General features: G+C 40.0%; 1 protein-coding gene across 1 annotated transcript in view; it reads left to right on the top strand.

Moving 5' to 3' along the window:
• The first annotated feature begins 4605 nt into the window (after positions 1-4605).
• The window catches only part of BLTP1 (bridge-like lipid transfer protein family member 1), a 96260-nt gene continuing 83840 nt past the window's right edge, over positions 4606-17025 (top strand). Inside the window, exons 1-5 of the mRNA XM_088527677.1 lie at positions 4606-4622; positions 10454-10583; positions 14353-14469; positions 15791-15869; positions 16353-16417. Coding sequence (XP_088383803.1) covers positions 10487-10583; positions 14353-14469; positions 15791-15869; positions 16353-16417 — 358 coding nt within the window. The 5' untranslated portion in view covers positions 4606-4622; positions 10454-10486. The remainder of the gene's footprint in view (positions 4623-10453; positions 10584-14352; positions 14470-15790; positions 15870-16352; positions 16418-17025) is intronic.

Here is a 17025-nt window from a genome sequence, read left to right as displayed (position 1 = left end):
GTGACTTGCAGCTCTGGCAAGTTATGTACTTAGTACAAATTATTAATACTTGTTTATTTTCTTACATGAGTGTCTGTGATGTAGTCTTTAGATGAAAAGAACCAAACAATTTAAGATTTTGCCATTTTGCTAAAGCATGTGGGTGTTTGCTGGCTGCTGGCTTTTGGCTTGTGTTGTAGTGAGTTTCTGTAGTATCTCAAATACTTTGGATAAGGAGTTTGATATATATTTATATTTATTCATTCTATTTATTTATACCTAAGTTCAGTGTTTGTTTTAATGTAATCATGAATGAATGTGTTTAGTAAATGCTGATATCATTTAGAGAAAGCATAAACCAAACATTATGTCTGTTTATATACTTACACTCCATCAGCTTCAAAGCAACTACTAAAGCACAACTGATGTCAGAATCTAATTTCATGAAATACAGAGCAGTAACAACATGCTTTTTTTCCTATTGATTTGTGATAAAATAGAAATATTTTAAATTCAGATTTAGTTCCAGCATCACTGTTTGTCCAAATCTGCCCGAGTCCAGCCTAACACAAGACATCAGTACTTTGGCAGTCTCTTGAGATACTGGACACAGCATCAGGAAAGCAATTTCCCAGCTATATCATCAGAGAGCTCCATGCGCAAGGATTGTCTGATAAAGACTTTTCAATCTGATAAAGACCGTGAAGGCTCTTTGTGGTACCGTGATTAAATGAATTATCTCATGAAGCCAATGAATCAGCTTCCAACTCCATGACTGTAAGTGTAAGTGCTTCCCCTGGATGTCGGTGGGTTCTGTGGGACCCTGACTGCTTTCTGCAGCGAAGAGGAGCGTGATGACGGCTGCTGCCGGCAGCGAGGGAGGCGAGAGCGTGGACAGCAGCACTACGGTAGGAGGAAGCGAGGATTCCAGGCTCTGCAGCTGTTTCTTGGGCTTGTTCCTTGCCTGCTTAAAGAGAGGAGAGGAGACCACTGGCCAATGACATTGCCAGGATGACAGAAATGGGATCCTTGTTACAGTCACACATGGCAGTTTAGCAAGATGTTTCTTGCTTGCAAGAAAGTAACTGCTGGTAATAAGTCATCAGCATCAGATGCTGCACAGAAGCTGTTTTCAAGGCATTTTCTGCCTGGTAACTGAGAGAGTCTTAGAGGGGTTGTGCACATCCATCTTTAGGTCAAGCAGGTAGAGTGGGGACTGCTTAGTTCCCCTAGAAACTGTCAGTCTCCACCTGTTTTAAAAACAGTAAATAGCATAAGTACAAGAAATGAACATAGATGTTCCAAGTCACATCTTTGCTTTTGTAAAATAGTCTCGCATACCCAGAAGCTTCTGGCTTAGTATAAATAAATACTGCCAACCTCAAAATTAGCTTCACTTAGACCCTTGGGTGTTATCAACGAAAATAAAACAGTAGGATTAAAAGATTGGGGAGCTTCTAGAATAATAGTTGGAGAAGTGTCTCCTACCACAAAACAGAAGAGGTATAAATAATTTAAAGGTAGTGCTTTCACTAAAATACTCTCATTCCTTACAAAAAAAAAAAAAAGGACATGGAGTATTAGGCATAAAAATAAATGGAGTGTCACCCAATTCTGAGGCAAATGGGAATGTCACCCGACAAAGTGTAGGAGACATGGTTATAATTTTCTTTAACTTCAAAGTTAAATGGTGAGACCTGTATAAAATTCCCATGTTTTCATTCTTTTCAATTCCCATGTTAATATCTAAAGATGCAACATCACGTGCTGCAAACAACGGAGCATGAATGATTCTGTTTCCTAGACCATGAGAAAAATCTAAGCTAGCTTGAAAAGTTATACCCCAGGGACAGCATTCAAACTGGGGCCGCTCGTGCTGTGAGTGCATGTGTGACGCCGTGAGAAGCTGCCTGCTTCCCCCGACACTGCGAATGCGCCTCTGCTCCCGGGGAGAGAGGACACCATTGAAGGTCCCCTCCATGCTGGACGTTTGAATCTAGATGTGGGAATCGTTATTCTGCCCTACATTTAAGGTACTGTAACAGGTATTGAAATATTATAGTACATCATACTTAACCTGTTAACACACTTTAAGAATGGCTAGATGTATAAGGAGAATTTTTTTTTTGGTATTTCAGATCTGAATTACTGGATTTTAAAAAACAACAGCTTTTAACAGCTTTTAACCTCTTTCACTTGTTACCCGGGTGGTTTTGCTTATGTTCATAACCTAATATAATGAATTTTTCATTGTTTTTTATGTACTAAAAGTAATTTCTACCAAAAAAAAAGGCAAAAAAAATCTTTTGTGTGGCATCAATATATAGAAGGAAGAGTAGAAAGAAAAAATCAGCATCATTATTTATTAGGAAGAAAGGAAGGGAAAATTCCTTTAAGAAGAAGAAGGCAAAGAAAGCAGGAGTAAAATATCAGGAGCTGATCTGCGACACTCCCCCAGAAGGTCATGAGAGGTAATGGAAGGAATGAAACTGGTGATGGCAATCAGCAAGCAAGACAAACATCCCAAAAATGCAATCTTCAGAAAAGCAGCAGGCAGGCAGGCAGGCAGGGGTTCTGTGAGAATGCACAAACCTAACCTCAGCACTAAATCCTACCCTCAGCTCTGAGTACAACAACCAGCTCTGCTCTCCTTCACGTGTGGGCAACACCACTGGCTCCAAGGATTCGCACGCATGCAGTAGGAAAGTGGACTCTTAACTCCAAATGTCCACCTGAAGAATCCAAGCAAAAGCCGTGCACATGATGCTTTACATGGCTGCAGGCAGTTATGCAGTTGCCCTGATCTAGGTGCACAGGCTCTGATAAGAGCTTATAAAGACACAGCTTGTTTAGACAGAGCCAGGTGCTGCTGCTGACCAACTAAATTAACATAAACTTTCAGATGTCAAAAAGGAGGGATCTGAAAACTGATCTCCAAGATGTAGCAAATCTAAATGGGAAATAAGACTGTTGCTACCAATTACTTTTTGTTTTGGAAAATAGTTCTTATTATTTACTGACAGATTATCAAAGGGGACCAAAAGCGTTTTAAATATAAATGCAATTTAGTCAAGGCAAAATGAAGCATGCTGTTAGAGCAACTGCATGCTATAAATACGTGTGTACTCATTTTTGATGCAAACCCAGTAGTATGTTGTGCTTAAACTAGCCTTTTTGTAAAAATAATATGTGGGATAATTTTTGTTCTTTTTGTCTATTTTGCAGGGAGACTCACAGACTCAGCATTTCCATCACTGATATTGTATAAAGACCCAAACACCCTCTGTCTGTCTGTTATGCTTTAGTTGCTCTCGGACATTCTGCCCTGTAATTGAAAAAGTTTAAAACAATGTTAGATTGTCCTTTACAAACATAAAAATATTTTCTTGAGAAGAAAATGCAAGCTTCTTTTACAGAGAAGGTAAATAGTAATGGCCTTTGTGAAACACATAGGGCTGGAATAGTGGAGAGGTAAATATTTTTTCCTATGGTTAACTCCGTATGTCATTTTTCTAGGCAGGGACGTATCAGCACAAATGCTTTTCTTTCTGCGGCTCACACTGTACAAAGGCTCGCCTTCCCCAAGCGGCTGTGCTCGTTCTGAGCTGAAGTTTCCGCCCATGCCTTAGCTGGACGATCCTCGCTGCGCTCCCGGGCACCACGCAGCTAACAACGCTTGGAGGAGCCTGCTGGCCCCTGCGCACCCGCTCCCCGAGGACAGTGGCTCCGAGCACCGCTGCGCGCTGGCTCTGGCAACAGCAAGGAACCAGCGGGAAAGTGGGTCTTAATTATGGAAACCAGGAGTATTTAAACAATATTTTTCTTGTCATGTTTAGTATGATGAGCATGTAACGAAAAACAGGAAGGATAAGCCTTGTTAGATAACACTTGCTTAACTCGGCCCTCCGTTCCCCGACATCCTATTCGAGTCTATTTTGAGGACATGTAACAGGAGCGTGCGGTGCTGAAGACCAGTAGCTGCCCAGGTCACGGGTACTTCGGCAGCGTGGGAGCCACGGGGTGGATCCGGCAATCCCGGACCCACCGGGACAAAGGCCCGAGTAACGCGGCCGAGACTCGGTGCCGAGGGCAGGCCCACGCAATGAGACGCAGCTCGCAGGGCGCTGTCTGGTGCCGCCCGCGTGGGTCCTGCTGGGTCGTGTCCCTTCTCCCTGCAAACCTGGTGCCCGCAGCCCCAGCCCAGCTTCTCTGCCTCCTTCACTCCGCCCACGGGCTGCCCCTTTTTTTTTTTTTTTTTTTCCATTCACGCCCCATACGACCAGTGTTTTGCAAAGCAGAGCCCGTTTTGCTGCCTTTTCCCCCAAACAGCCGCGCCGCAACCGCGCACGCGCGGCACCTCCTACCGACCCCGACTCAACCCCGCCGCCAAGGGGCCGGCGAGGGACGCTCCCCCTCGGGCCGCCTCCTGCTACTGGCCGCGGCCCGCTCCTTCTTCCCGCCCCCCGGGCACACAGTCGTCTTCGCCATTGGTCCCGCGGGCCGGCCGCGCCTAGCGATTGGCTGCGGCTGCGCGGCGGGCGGTGCGGGGCGGTGCGGCGCGGCACTTGCCGTGAGGTGCGGGAGGGCCCGGGCCGCCGCCGCCGCTTCCGGGTCCGTAGCAGCGCCGCCGCGGAGGCGATGGCGTAAGTGCCGCGGGGCTGCGGGCGGCGGCCGTTGGGCGGGGGCGGCGGCCGCGGCCGTTGGTGGGGGGCACGGGAGAGGCGGCGCCTCCCGGGCCGGGCCGCGCCACAGCAGCGGAGGGGAGGGGAGCGGAGCAGAGCAGGCCGCGCCACCAGTGCCCGCAGGGCTGGGGGCAGGAGGGGCCGTGCGGGCCGGTCCCTCCGTGTCGGGCCGCGCGCTGCTCCTGGAGCTCCTTCCGCCTCCGGAGCCCGCTTGTGGAAGCGGCGGGCGAGGGGCGAGCCGAGGCGCTTTAGTTCCTAACAGCGTTTCCCAAGAGCTGCGGCTCTGCTGCCTTCATTTGTTTAACGTAACTCCCATGCGAGCGTGTTGCTGGTGTAAGGCAGCGCGCTCTAAATTGTGTCGAACTACAGCTGTCCACAGAGCAGTTTAACTAGTGTGACTCGCCTGTGCTCAGCTGTGTCCGTGCGAGCTTATGGCAGGACTTCATTAGTGTAATTAACACAGTTCTGGTTTGTTTACTTTACTGCTATTGATATTTGAAGCACTAGCAAAGGTAGAAAAAGTGGCCTTTTTTAAAAAATGGCAATCTATGAATAACTATTAATAATAATTAATAGTAAGGTATGGAGTGAATACATAACTGCACGTTTTGCACTTAGAGGTGTTTTTTTTTTTTTGAGTATGTCATCACTTGAAAACAACTTTTTCTTTTCCTTCCTCTTCCCCTTATATGTTGAATGAAGAGTCATCGAGTGTCCTGACAAGTACCAGGACTGGTTTGATATCTTCAGACCTAGCTGGCATACTTTGGGGAATATGCTAAGGCTGGTACTTTCTGGTTATGTAAAATGTGCCTAATAAGCTTCTGGGTGCTGACAATGGCACTGCAGCTCCAGCGAAGAAAATTAGTTATGTTACTATTTGTGAGACCATTTTTTTTTCTAATACTGCTTAGTTAAGCAAAGCTCTGATTTTTATTTAATTACTTATTTTAATATGCGTATGAGAAATTCATTTCTTTAGGTTATGGGATTTTATATGCCATAATATTTTGGATGTAATTTTAACTCTACTTTCTTGTAATTGCTGTAGAAAGTGGGAGTAGAGTGGCCTCAAAGTCAAAAGTGTATTGTAACTTTAGAGAGGCAGTAAATATGCTCGTTATTTTGAGAAGCAAATGTTGTTTTTCTTTCCAATTTACAAAGGATTGGTAATAGTTGTTTTCTATGAAGATTTGAGGAATAAGAGAGAGATTTAGCATTCTAATGTAATTCCTCCACATATTTTAATAAAAATAAGAGGACAAGTGTCATGCATGATTTGCCTACTTTCTTTGTGACCTTATTATACAAGTTTTTTTTTCTCTTCATTATGAAATGCTTTTTTTCACCATATTTGGATACAAATTTTATTCTGTTGCTTCTACAAGGTGTGCAGGAAGAAAAGTATTACAAAGGATGGGATAAATAGTCTTCTCTTTCCCACTCTTTTTGTTCAGCCTCAAGACCCACATTGCTTAATGTTTTTAGGCACTTAGTGAAATACCTAGTGTAGTTGTTTGCAGTTACAGGTATGTGATAGACCTTTTACATTCGCGTATTATTTAACTTCCTTCAGCTAGCTCTGCTAAGCCACTGAATTCCAGTGATGAATATGCTGGAGACACTCCTTCTCTGTGGGCCTTACGCAGCTTTGTGACCAGATGCTTCAAAGAGTCGGCAAGCTGCTCATCTTCCTTTTTTCTTTGCAGAATAAATACACTGTTTTTTTTGTTGTTTGTTTGTTTGTTTTGTTTTGTTTTTCTGCCCAGCTTCCTAAGCCAAGTCAAAGTGTAATATGGAATCTGTGTGTCAAAGGTTTATTTTGTTTGTCTCAGACAAGCTGTTGGCTGGACTTCCCCCACCCCTCTGAGTCTGTGATATATCTGCGCTCTATGTAAATTTTTACTGACTTTGATCAAGCAGTGAATCCTTTTCTCAGGGTTGAGCGTTTATGCCTCAGACTGAAATTAGCTTGTTGTGACTGAAATAAGTTCAAATTTATTTTAAGCAACTAATTTTTAGCCTGGCTTTTAGGAACAATTTATCTGCTGTGCCAACTGGATTGAGTTTGGTGTACACAAAGCGGCCTGGAGATGAATTGCGTCCCCCCTGGACCTTTTTCTATCACAGACTTCTTAGTATTGAGAGTAAATGATTAATACATGGCTCAAGCAATTAAAACTTTTTTTTTTTTGGGGAGGGGGGGGTGTCAATTAAATGTATTTGTCGTGTAAATAAAGACTGTGAGCAGCTGAAGAAAGTCTGTGGTAATACTGAAACCTCATGTCTTCAAACAAGTTCCATGACTGCTTTGTACAGGCTAAGTGTGCTAGAGAAGCTCCTGAAAAGCAGACCTTTAATACTTAAGTTTTGGGCAATCAAAATTAGGTATTTGGCCTTTTATCTTTCCATGTTTGAGTTCTTTATAGAAAGGTGATTGCATATCCCTGTAAAGGAGCATTGCGAAAATAAATACAATGGAAAGTGTTATGATTTTGTCACTTCATTGCCACAGAGTCATCTTCTGTTCCTTTCTTCCCCCCTTGATGAAATTAATAAGTTTTGTATTTGTGGTGTGCAGGAGTGCAAGCTGCAAGTGCTGTATTAAAGGCCTCTTTGAGGCCTTAGCAATAGAAAATAGAATTTTGGATTTGGATTCCAGCTGTTTCACTGGACTCATTATAAAACACTGGAGACCTTGAGAAAATAAAATAAATAAATGCGCAGAGGTAAATGGGAAGTTCTGAGTTTCCTCTTTCTTTGTCATGTGATACTTGATATTGGTACAGATGGTAGGAGTTCCCCACCCAAACTTAAGTCTCTTTCCAAAGCAGTCTTGTAAGATTTGCTAAGTGTCCTGCAGGTAGCGCTTAAATTGCAGGCGGGTCAAACTGTTTGTCAAAGATGTGTTTCTAGAAAGTGAATCGGTTAATGTTTTAACAGGTTCAGAAGTATATAGTTTTAGTCAAAAGTATTATAGTTATAAATGTGAGAGGGAGAGAGGTGCGCAGCTGCCTATGCAGCTATAGCATAGCTATGCTATGTAGCCTATGCGTCTACACGCAATGTGCGGGCATGGTATATATGACATGAAAGATGAAGAGGCCAGAGGGGGATCATCAGGGCTCTTAGCAGGAAGAGGCTCTGTGTTTGCAGCACAGATAGTAGCTACTGAAAAGCCAGTGTTTTCTGTTGACATCCTGCTCCTTCCTCTCCATCTGCTTTAACGTGCCAGTAGCCAGTATGTTCCAGAAAGCTTTCAAGAAGATCCACTTTATGCTTCGGGTAGTGATAACAAAAGAATAATGAATATGGTCTTTTTTAAATAAATAAATGTCAAGATCTGGTGACTTGCAGTTCCAATTGCCTTGCCACAGACTTCCTTAGGCTACATGCAGTCATCTCTCTCAGTATCAAGCAGCATTGGAGGATAATCTCTTAGGAAAGGGTTGCAAGTAACTTTATTGCAAGATGAGACGGTGAAGTTCTTTAATGGCCAGTCCCCATCAATTCCCGATGCTTTCATGGTGATCTTGATCAGGAAAGAGAGGTTCTTTTCTCCTGAAGGATGTTATAGGCTGTCTGCACATCTACTTTATTATGTAATGCAAGATGACTATTTTGGGGGAGGGGCATGTATTGTGAAAAGATTAAAGCCAATGGCTCTACCATTATGTAATTGAGTTTGCTGTTGTCTAAAACAAGGGCTTCTTTTCAAAAATATGCATATGCAAAAATATGCATGTGTGATGCTTAGTATCCCTGGGTATAGCAGAGTTTCTTCCTTTATCATCACTACTGGAAACCATGGCTGGAGTTGGGGGATTATTTTTAATTAATTTATTTTTATTTACTGCTTTCATATTTCTCTTCTTTCCATTCTATTGCTTATTATCAGAAGAGGTGGTAAAGAAATTGCTAATGCTTTTCCTTGAGACTGTGTTCTTGTTTTATTTCAAAACACAGACTCTTCGTGCAGAATATGGAATTTACTCAAATGTAGGTGAGATATAAATACTTTTTAAACTTTTTTTTTCTCTTTTTAACTTTTCCAGTCATATCTTATTTCTGAGTTGTTAAATACTGAGAGAATAGTATGGATAGCAAGAAAAACAATTCATTCATTTTTTTCTTAAAATAATACTTTTAAAATACTAATTATTGCAAAGGTGCCATGCTGCTTAAAAAAAAAAAACAGAGCTTTATCAGTGGTATTTAGTTTCATATGCAGTGATTCCTGATGGAAAGTATCAAAGACTCCTTAAAGAAAAGGAGAAAAACTACTAATTTTTGAGAGTTGAATGCTAACATTGATTTGCAAGACAGGTTGCCAGGAGTTGGAATCTGTATTATTTTATTTTTTCAAAAACCCTTGTCTTCATGTAAGAAAGCTTGACAGATAATGCGATAATTACGTAATGACTTCAGATGAAACAACTGAAATGGTGCTGTAAAATTATAAGTGTGACTGATCTGAGTGACTCCCTGTTAATCACACTTAATTAATATAACCCAATTGCAAGACGATTTATGCATGGTTTGAAAAAGTATGCAAGATCAGGAGGATTGCTTTTGTGCTCTCCGTATAGTGGTTATGTGTAGTCACTTGTTATAAGATGATTCAAATATGTCTTAAAGCAAGAGAATCAATAGGCTCCCTGGATAAAAATGTTAAGGAAATTTTCCATGGCCCCCAAGGATCGTATGGACGCATGTGTTTCAGCCTTGGCCTCGCTGGTATAGCCGTTCTGTGCCGCCGACCACTGTAAAGGCCTGATCAGCTTCCCCCTTTTAATCTGGGAAAGCCTGTGGATATCTCATTCCGTTTTCCCGTGCTCACGTGCAGCCTCCCTAGCCTTCTCTCCCTATGCGTAGAGAATTGTAGGGCTGCTACCTCTCGGCAGTCCTAATGATGCTCCTTTGGTACGTGTTGAAGATGGGTTGAACATCCTTTTTGGAGTGAAATACTGGCTTAATGAGATTCACAATTATGATTAAAAGCTCTGTAACAAGTTTAACTACCTCTCAGCTTTCAGGTATCTCTGCAGATCTAGTGTACAGCCTAAGCCTCCAGATTCTGAGCTATTAAATTAATTAGCAATTAAAAACAGGTTTCAGAATTGGTATCCTGGGCTAGGATTCTTTGTGGGTATGAGGAGCTCTTTTCTGTTCTCTGTCATTGCTTGTTAAAATGAGGAGAAAACTTATTGTATAAACATCCTGAAGCAACATGCATTATGAGATTGGTTTACAAAACTCAGTGTTAAGCTTGAATAGAACAAAAGATAATCTTTGGGGAGTTGTTCATCTCCCTGCAGAAGTAACTCTACCTTGTTTGTTTGTTTTCAGATTGTGTTTGGCATTCTGTATGTGAGAAATAGGAGGTATAAAATGTGAGTTATTGGAGGCTAAGCTGTAATACTGAGATATTTGATTCACCAGTTAAATATAATAATGCTCTTGAAATAAGATGACTAAGGATGCTATGAAAGCAATGTTCTATAGAACAAATATCTAATATGCAAATATGAAAGCGTGCAATTTGTTTTGTGTTACTTATTGTATGCTAGAAGGATTGGATTAATTTTTATACTTAATAGATTTTACTCATGTCTATTTGCCTTTTGACTCGGTGCTATGGTATAATTGTAGGGTTGTTGTTCTATGGGGTATTTAGACTACTAAATTTGGAGTACTTAGTCTTTTTAGGTATTGTTCACATAGTGCTACATACTCATTTTTTTTTTTCTGTAAACTGTACTGTGCTTATTACTTAGGATTTTTGCTCTCAGTTCTATAGGTGCTGATATAGAAGCAGCCTAGCAATGGATCAAAGAAAAAATGATAGCTTTGTCCCAAGTATCACACAATTGGAAGACTTCCTGACAGAGCATGACTCCAATGTAGTTTGGCTGTTAGTAGGTAAGGTGAATCTTTTTGGTTTTGATTAAATTATTATTATTTTTTTTGTGTGAGTGCTTTTAAACATCTCTAAATGCTGTAACAATAATTTAGAATTTCTTACTAAAAGACATCAACATATGATGAGCTGATTTTCATTTGTCATACCACTGCTTCGTGTGAGGTGTGGCGACGCAACTGAGGTAAATCAGAAAAAATACAGAATTGCTTCCAATACTTCCTGATTGCTGTAGCAGGATTAGCAAGTCGAACATGATGCTTTATAACAGCTAAAAATGAGACCTCGGTGAGAACTGAGCTGGTGATTAAATGTGGTACCATAACAAAGGATTACCATGTTAACAGGACAGGCAGGTACAATAACTTCAGTTTGCATAGTCTTGTAAAGGACTTAATAATATAACTATTGTGTGCCATATAAGCTTTTAAACCTAACTATATTGTACTCAGTTATGGGCAATCAGGCTTTGTAAATGTTCTTCTTTTAGGTATGTTGATGTTATAAAATGGATGTTATTGCTTAGATTTGTGTGTAGATACTCTTACTTCCTGTATCTGTGAACAAGTGGGACAGGAAGGACAAAATAATTCAGGTTCAAATAAGATGGCTAGAACTAACTGTGGGGAGTTTGGGCTTTTCCAAAAGTAGAAAATAACCTACTTGTGAGCTTTCACCCTGGCTTTGGAGAGAGAGGAGCAGCAGAGTTAAAATGAGTGGTGTTTTTTTTGTGTGTGTGATTTCTTTCACTTTTGAGAAGTTAAACCACATCTGTTGGCTGCCGATATCCTGAAATTTTTCAGAAGGCTAATTTGAATGGGTAGAACACAGGTGAAATATCTGAGAGTGAACTTTCGATATTTATTTCACCTTTGGAACTTCTGTGAGAAAGTTGGAGTTAAATTTTTGTGTAATCAAGATGAAAGTAAGGCAAGTCACCAGGCTGATAGTTGCTGATGTTGAAATGTAGAACAGATGTGAAGCGGTGTCTGAAAAATTGTTCTCCAGAAGCTTTGAACAGAAACTGAGACACATCAGCATCTTCCACCAAAGAATTAATGTGTTCATTTGCAGCCTCAGGAGTTCCCCCTCCCACCTTCTCCCTCTGTGCACTAGATTCTTTGTGCCAACTATTGGTAGTGCTGTTTGGACATTAAGTAGCATGTAAGCAATTTCATGTAACAATTATGCTTAAGCAAAGCTCTCCTTCTAATTTATATTTATTTTATAAACTTGCTTCACAGGAAATTAGTGAATGCATCTTCAAGAAATAACCTAGTCCATTGCCTTATTCTAAGGCAGATTTACCTCTGTATGCGTACACAGTTCTGGGAGATGCTGATCTCTCTAGTTCTAACGGGTCTCTTGGGATTTTAAAAACAACAGAAACGGAAAAGCCTGCATAGCCTCCAGTTTATTGCAAGATTGGAATGCAAGCATATTGGACTAATATTTATTAACTGACACAGTTTTTTTTTTTTTTTTTTTTTTTAAACTCCTCTGCTTTCATCCTCTGACCTTGAACATCCTATTGAAATAATAACAAAAAATAAGCTAAATAACTGTCTTCAACTGAAATAGCTAAACATTGATCCCAGTAGAAGAGATAAAAAAAAAAATCAAGAAATGATCATGTTCTTAAAATTTGTTGCCTACGTCCTAAATAACTTTTTGAGGTAGTATGCAGTGAAACTCTCCAACAGATTGCAGCTTTCTAAGATTTACCTTGAAAAATTTGTGTTCTGTTTAGATCACAGATGTTTATAGTGGCTTATTTTAAGAAAGCTCCATATTCTTTAAGTGTGCCACAGGATTTGCAGCAAACTAATGTTTTGTATTTAACTCTAATTTAAAAGCTTGTTATGATAATTGGTTTAAAACGGCATGTTATCCTGTAACTTATTTCAGCACTTGCAGTTCTTGTTGCAATGACTCTGAGTGATCAGCTGTTTGTGCAGCATCCTTTTGCAGTAAGGGCTAATTTCAGTTGTCAATGACTTATTCAACAGCTGCAAAATTGAATGTTGTAACTTTTCCTGTGAATTTAAGCATTACCGAATCTTATATTCATCTACAACCTGATGGCAAATGACATTTTTGCCTTCAAAAATGTAATTTCCCTGAAGAGTCTTTTAAACTGCTAGTTATGTTCTTTAATTGTAGTGGGTCAGTTGTGTATTAGTGGAGATTAAATTGGGTGAGGGGAAAGAAGAGAGTTAAATTTGAGGCAGAAGTGAGACTAATGGTAAGGGCAGTGAGTTAGGGCTAAGTTGCCTGGAAACTGTTCTGCTTGTTGCGTTTTTTTTTATTACTATTATTATTTTTCCCTGATCATGGCAGTTTAAGAGGAAACCTTCTTGGCTTAACGTGTCTAGAGTGTCTAGTTGAACTTGAATCTCAAATTTAGTTTTCCTTCAGTTAGACCCTTTGGGTGTGAGTCATTCCACCTTTTTCCTTCATTGATGGAGGAGTAGCTTACTCATCTTAAAACTGGGTGAGGTAAATACTGTTCTTGTAGTAAGTCTTCGCTGAAGGTTAGTTGCAGTTTCTTTGCTGGAATTTGGCCATAGCGCGCTCTCCCTCCCCATTTAGTAATAACTCTTGTAAAACTTTGCCCCAAGATTCGATGGGATTACGTGTCCTGCAGCTTACGTGTCTGGCTGTGGAGCTGCTTTAAGTTTGTCCAGTGCAGTTTCATTTTCCAGAAAAAAAGATCAAGTCATGCAGATCGTCATTTCTTTCTCTTTTACTTTCTCCCTTTGTCGGAGCACAGATATTGCTCCAAGGCAGTGGAGGATGCCACAAAGGTGGCAAAGCTTTAAGGTGCGTTTATTTTGTACTCGACTAACCCAGTTCAGGTATTTAAACCTAAGTGCCAGTCACTTGAACTCTCTGCAGAGTAAAGGCATTGTATCCATGTTAGATTTCCCATTTAAGGCTTTTAAATATTAATTAAAAGCATTTTGTGACAAAGTTCAGCTAGTATAATGGAGTCATCTTGGATACAAAAATGGCTTTAATTCCCACTTTGTTTTATATTAAATAGATTTATTTGTAATTATCAAGAAAGTGAATTTTAACTAGGCCATTCCCTGGCAGTCCCATTCCTTTTGGGTTCATCCTTCTGGAAGCTTTGAGAACTCTTCTAGTTAGAAGTAGGTTATTTGATCTTAATCAACTAAAGGAAAAATTACTTTGGGGATTAGCAGACCTATTTTTTTTTCTCTCAACAAGTTCCATGGTCAAATATCGCCAATGTAATATATTTATGCTAATCTGAGGGCTGATAGTTTTGATATCGTTTCAGTTGAGTTTCCTGAGCTAAGATGTCATAGGATAGGAACTTAACTTACAAGTCATGGTTTGGAGAGCACTGGCAAAAAGATACAGAGCATGACTCCAGTGGGTCCTTGGGGTATTTTAATATAGATGATTGTGAAGATGATAATGCATGTTTTCATTTGATATATTAAATTTAACTCCTTGGAAAGTAGGAGATGACAAATGTGTCATGTCTTTTGGAGACTCTCTGTAGGTCATATTTTTGCATTGAGGAATGGAAAAACAGCGAAGAATCCCTACTTTCTGAATTTCCCATTTCCTCTTCTCCCACTTGTCTTGCACTCTTTCACAAAGCACCTGTTAATGTCTTCTCAGTGTTAGCTAATTTTGGAGAATAGGAAGAACTCTGTTGTGCTCTTAATAGCTAAGGCTTTTACTGAGACCAGCCTTTCTTCTAAAATATTTTAATTCATTTTAATCTTTCAACAGCAACAATATTGTCTTGTGGATGGATTATCTACCTAACTTACTATAACTCCCGGAACATTGGACTTATTTTAACATTGGTTCTTAACAGATTATATAAACATGGCTACATCCATATTGGTAAGTCATGATGAATGTGATGTGATTGTTTCTGCATATCTCCTGGTCTTCCATCATTATGTCTTAATTTGCTCAAAGCTCTAGGTGAAATCAAAGTGTTTGTGTTTTATAGTAGTTTATCAGCATGGATTTAATGTAAAAAGAAAAGAGTTTGATAGCTGCTTTGGGAGATAAATTTTAGTGTAGTAGAAACCACTCAACACCAAATTGCTACTATTGTCAAAATCTTTTAATTAAATTCTTCAATATTCTAAGTAAAAGTCACTTATGGGCTTATAGTACTTTTTATCCTGTTCAGTCTGCATACATTATGCAAATACAGCGTACATGGTCTCTTCTATCTCTTGTTCAAACCCCTTGTATCATAATTATGAGCCTTCTAAAATGGAAGACTGTCCTGAGCTCCCAGGGAATCTGCCCGAGCTGCTCCTGAACACGCCTGGTGCTTTGGTGTCGAGGGACAGAGCTCCCTGTGCCCCCCATCTCTGGGGCTGGCTGCCCTTTATCAGAAGTGTTGGGAGCGACTGCTGCTCTGGGCTCAGAGGAACTCGGTGCAGTCTCAAGCCTCGGCTCCTTGGTAGAGCGATGTCCTTGCTTTCCAAATCAGCTGCCAGGACAGCTAATTGTGTTAATGCTTACTGGGACTGGAATATGTAGAATTCCTACAGACTAGCACACTTGCATCAAAATCCATTAACTTTTTTATTATTTTAAAGTATTTTTGAATAAAACAGGTCAGTACAAATCACTTGGGCTCTCACCCACATTACAGAAATATCTGATGCTGAATCACAGAGGGCTCTATTCTGCAACCTCGCTCTGATTGTGCTTATAATTTTCTCTGACGCTTATTCTTTTGTGCATTCATCTCTCTGCTTCCTAGAATGACTTTTGCTAAGTTCTGGACTTCTGCAACTATTATTCATAAGTACAGTACAAATTAAACACTGTCATTTCCGTCACCCTCCTTCTCCCTGCCTGATTATTCTCTACACATTCAATGACCTGATCCTATAGATGTTCAAAATAGCTTTGCAGAATCTTACTGTAAGCTTGGCAAGACATTGAATTTTTGAGTGATCTGTTTCCATTTGTGTCTTTGGACGATACCAAACCTGGTACGTTTCAGAGATTTTTGTTACTTTCTCATTTGTTTTGTTTTGCGTATTCTGAGTTTGACTTCTCTTTTCTGATGAAAGTCAGTGTTTTCAAAGGAAAAGATCAAGAAATTCAGTCAACTCATCTCACATTATTGAATACTATGTTCTCCCCATCTAGAAACTGTAGGCCAGTGTCCTGTAAATACTTTATTTTGCCATAGGTTCCTTCTCCTTCTCGGTGCTGTCTGGAAAAGTCATGGTGCGCGAGATCTATTACATTACGGAAGACATGTCCATCAGGTACAGCTACCAGCTATTGAACATTTGCAATTGAAACTCTTAGGGTTGGGTGGGATTCCTTAGCATTTGTGAAAGAAAACTCTTGAGAATTTGAAGAATTATTTTAGAACAACACCTTTAGTCCCATCACACTCTCATTCTTAAGTTCTGAAGATCTGTTTCAGGCCGAGTGCTGTGCATACCCCAATGAAATGGGGAAAAAGTTCTTATATGAACTACAGGCAGATTTGCAGATTTGACTGTTGACGTTGGAAAGCCTTGAGGAAACAGTGGGTCTGGGACTATATGCTGCTCAGTTACTGCAATGACTAGTATAGTATTGCACCACGAGGCATTAATATTTTTTATGTGCTTTAATACTGCTTATACAATGCTAAAACTGCAGATCTCGGCAGTGTCTAAGGTAGCATGCCCAGCAGCTGCATGCAGGAATGTGGACTATTAATGTTCTAACCTCTGTTTTATATACTTTATTCAATTTAGAATCCAAGATGGGTTTATCATATTTCGCTGGTGGAAGATGTACAACCCCAAGCAGAAGCAGCATGGTAGGCTTCTCAAGAAATTTTGAAAGCTTATATTTAAGTTACGTATAACCCACAGAAAATGTTTCCTTTGCTCTGTGTGTTGTATGTATGGGAATTGATCTGTTATTGTGTCCCGGAAGCATCTCGAGCAATCTGAAGTGTGTGTGTGTGGTTTTTTTTTTTGTTTGTTTGTTTTTTTTGTTTTGGTTTTTGTTTTTTTTTTGTTTTAAACTCTTCAGTATATATAATTGGACTAGTACAAGCTAGTGCAATAAATACCACATTACATATCAGGACCCTTCTTGAGCAGGCACCAGTAGCCATAACAGTAGCCTTTATTAGCTGTAATCCAAACATAATTGATTCTGTATTCAATTATTAAACTTGGATAAATTATTAGAGACTTAAGAAATATTCTGGAAACTATTGCTAGATTTCAAAATACTGCAATGGTGTTACGGTAAGGGATGTTCTTTAGTGTTCAAGAGCTCACTGTTTTCGGTGATATGCGTGATCATAGAAGTAGCGTAGTGTGGAAAAAATCACATTTTTTTTTTTGTCTTATCTATGGCTGGGATAGGAGGCCCACCAGCTGATGAGAGAAATGAATTGTATCTGCAAAGACATTG

Source organism: Tinamus guttatus, unplaced genomic scaffold (assembly GCF_059628265.1).
Source record: "Tinamus guttatus ecotype Peru unplaced genomic scaffold, ASM5962826v1 Tinamus_guttatus_pri_ptg000288l, whole genome shotgun sequence".
Taxonomy (NCBI): Eukaryota; Metazoa; Chordata; class Aves; order Tinamiformes; family Tinamidae; genus Tinamus; species Tinamus guttatus.
This window is presented reverse-complemented; position numbering and strand designations above follow the sequence as displayed.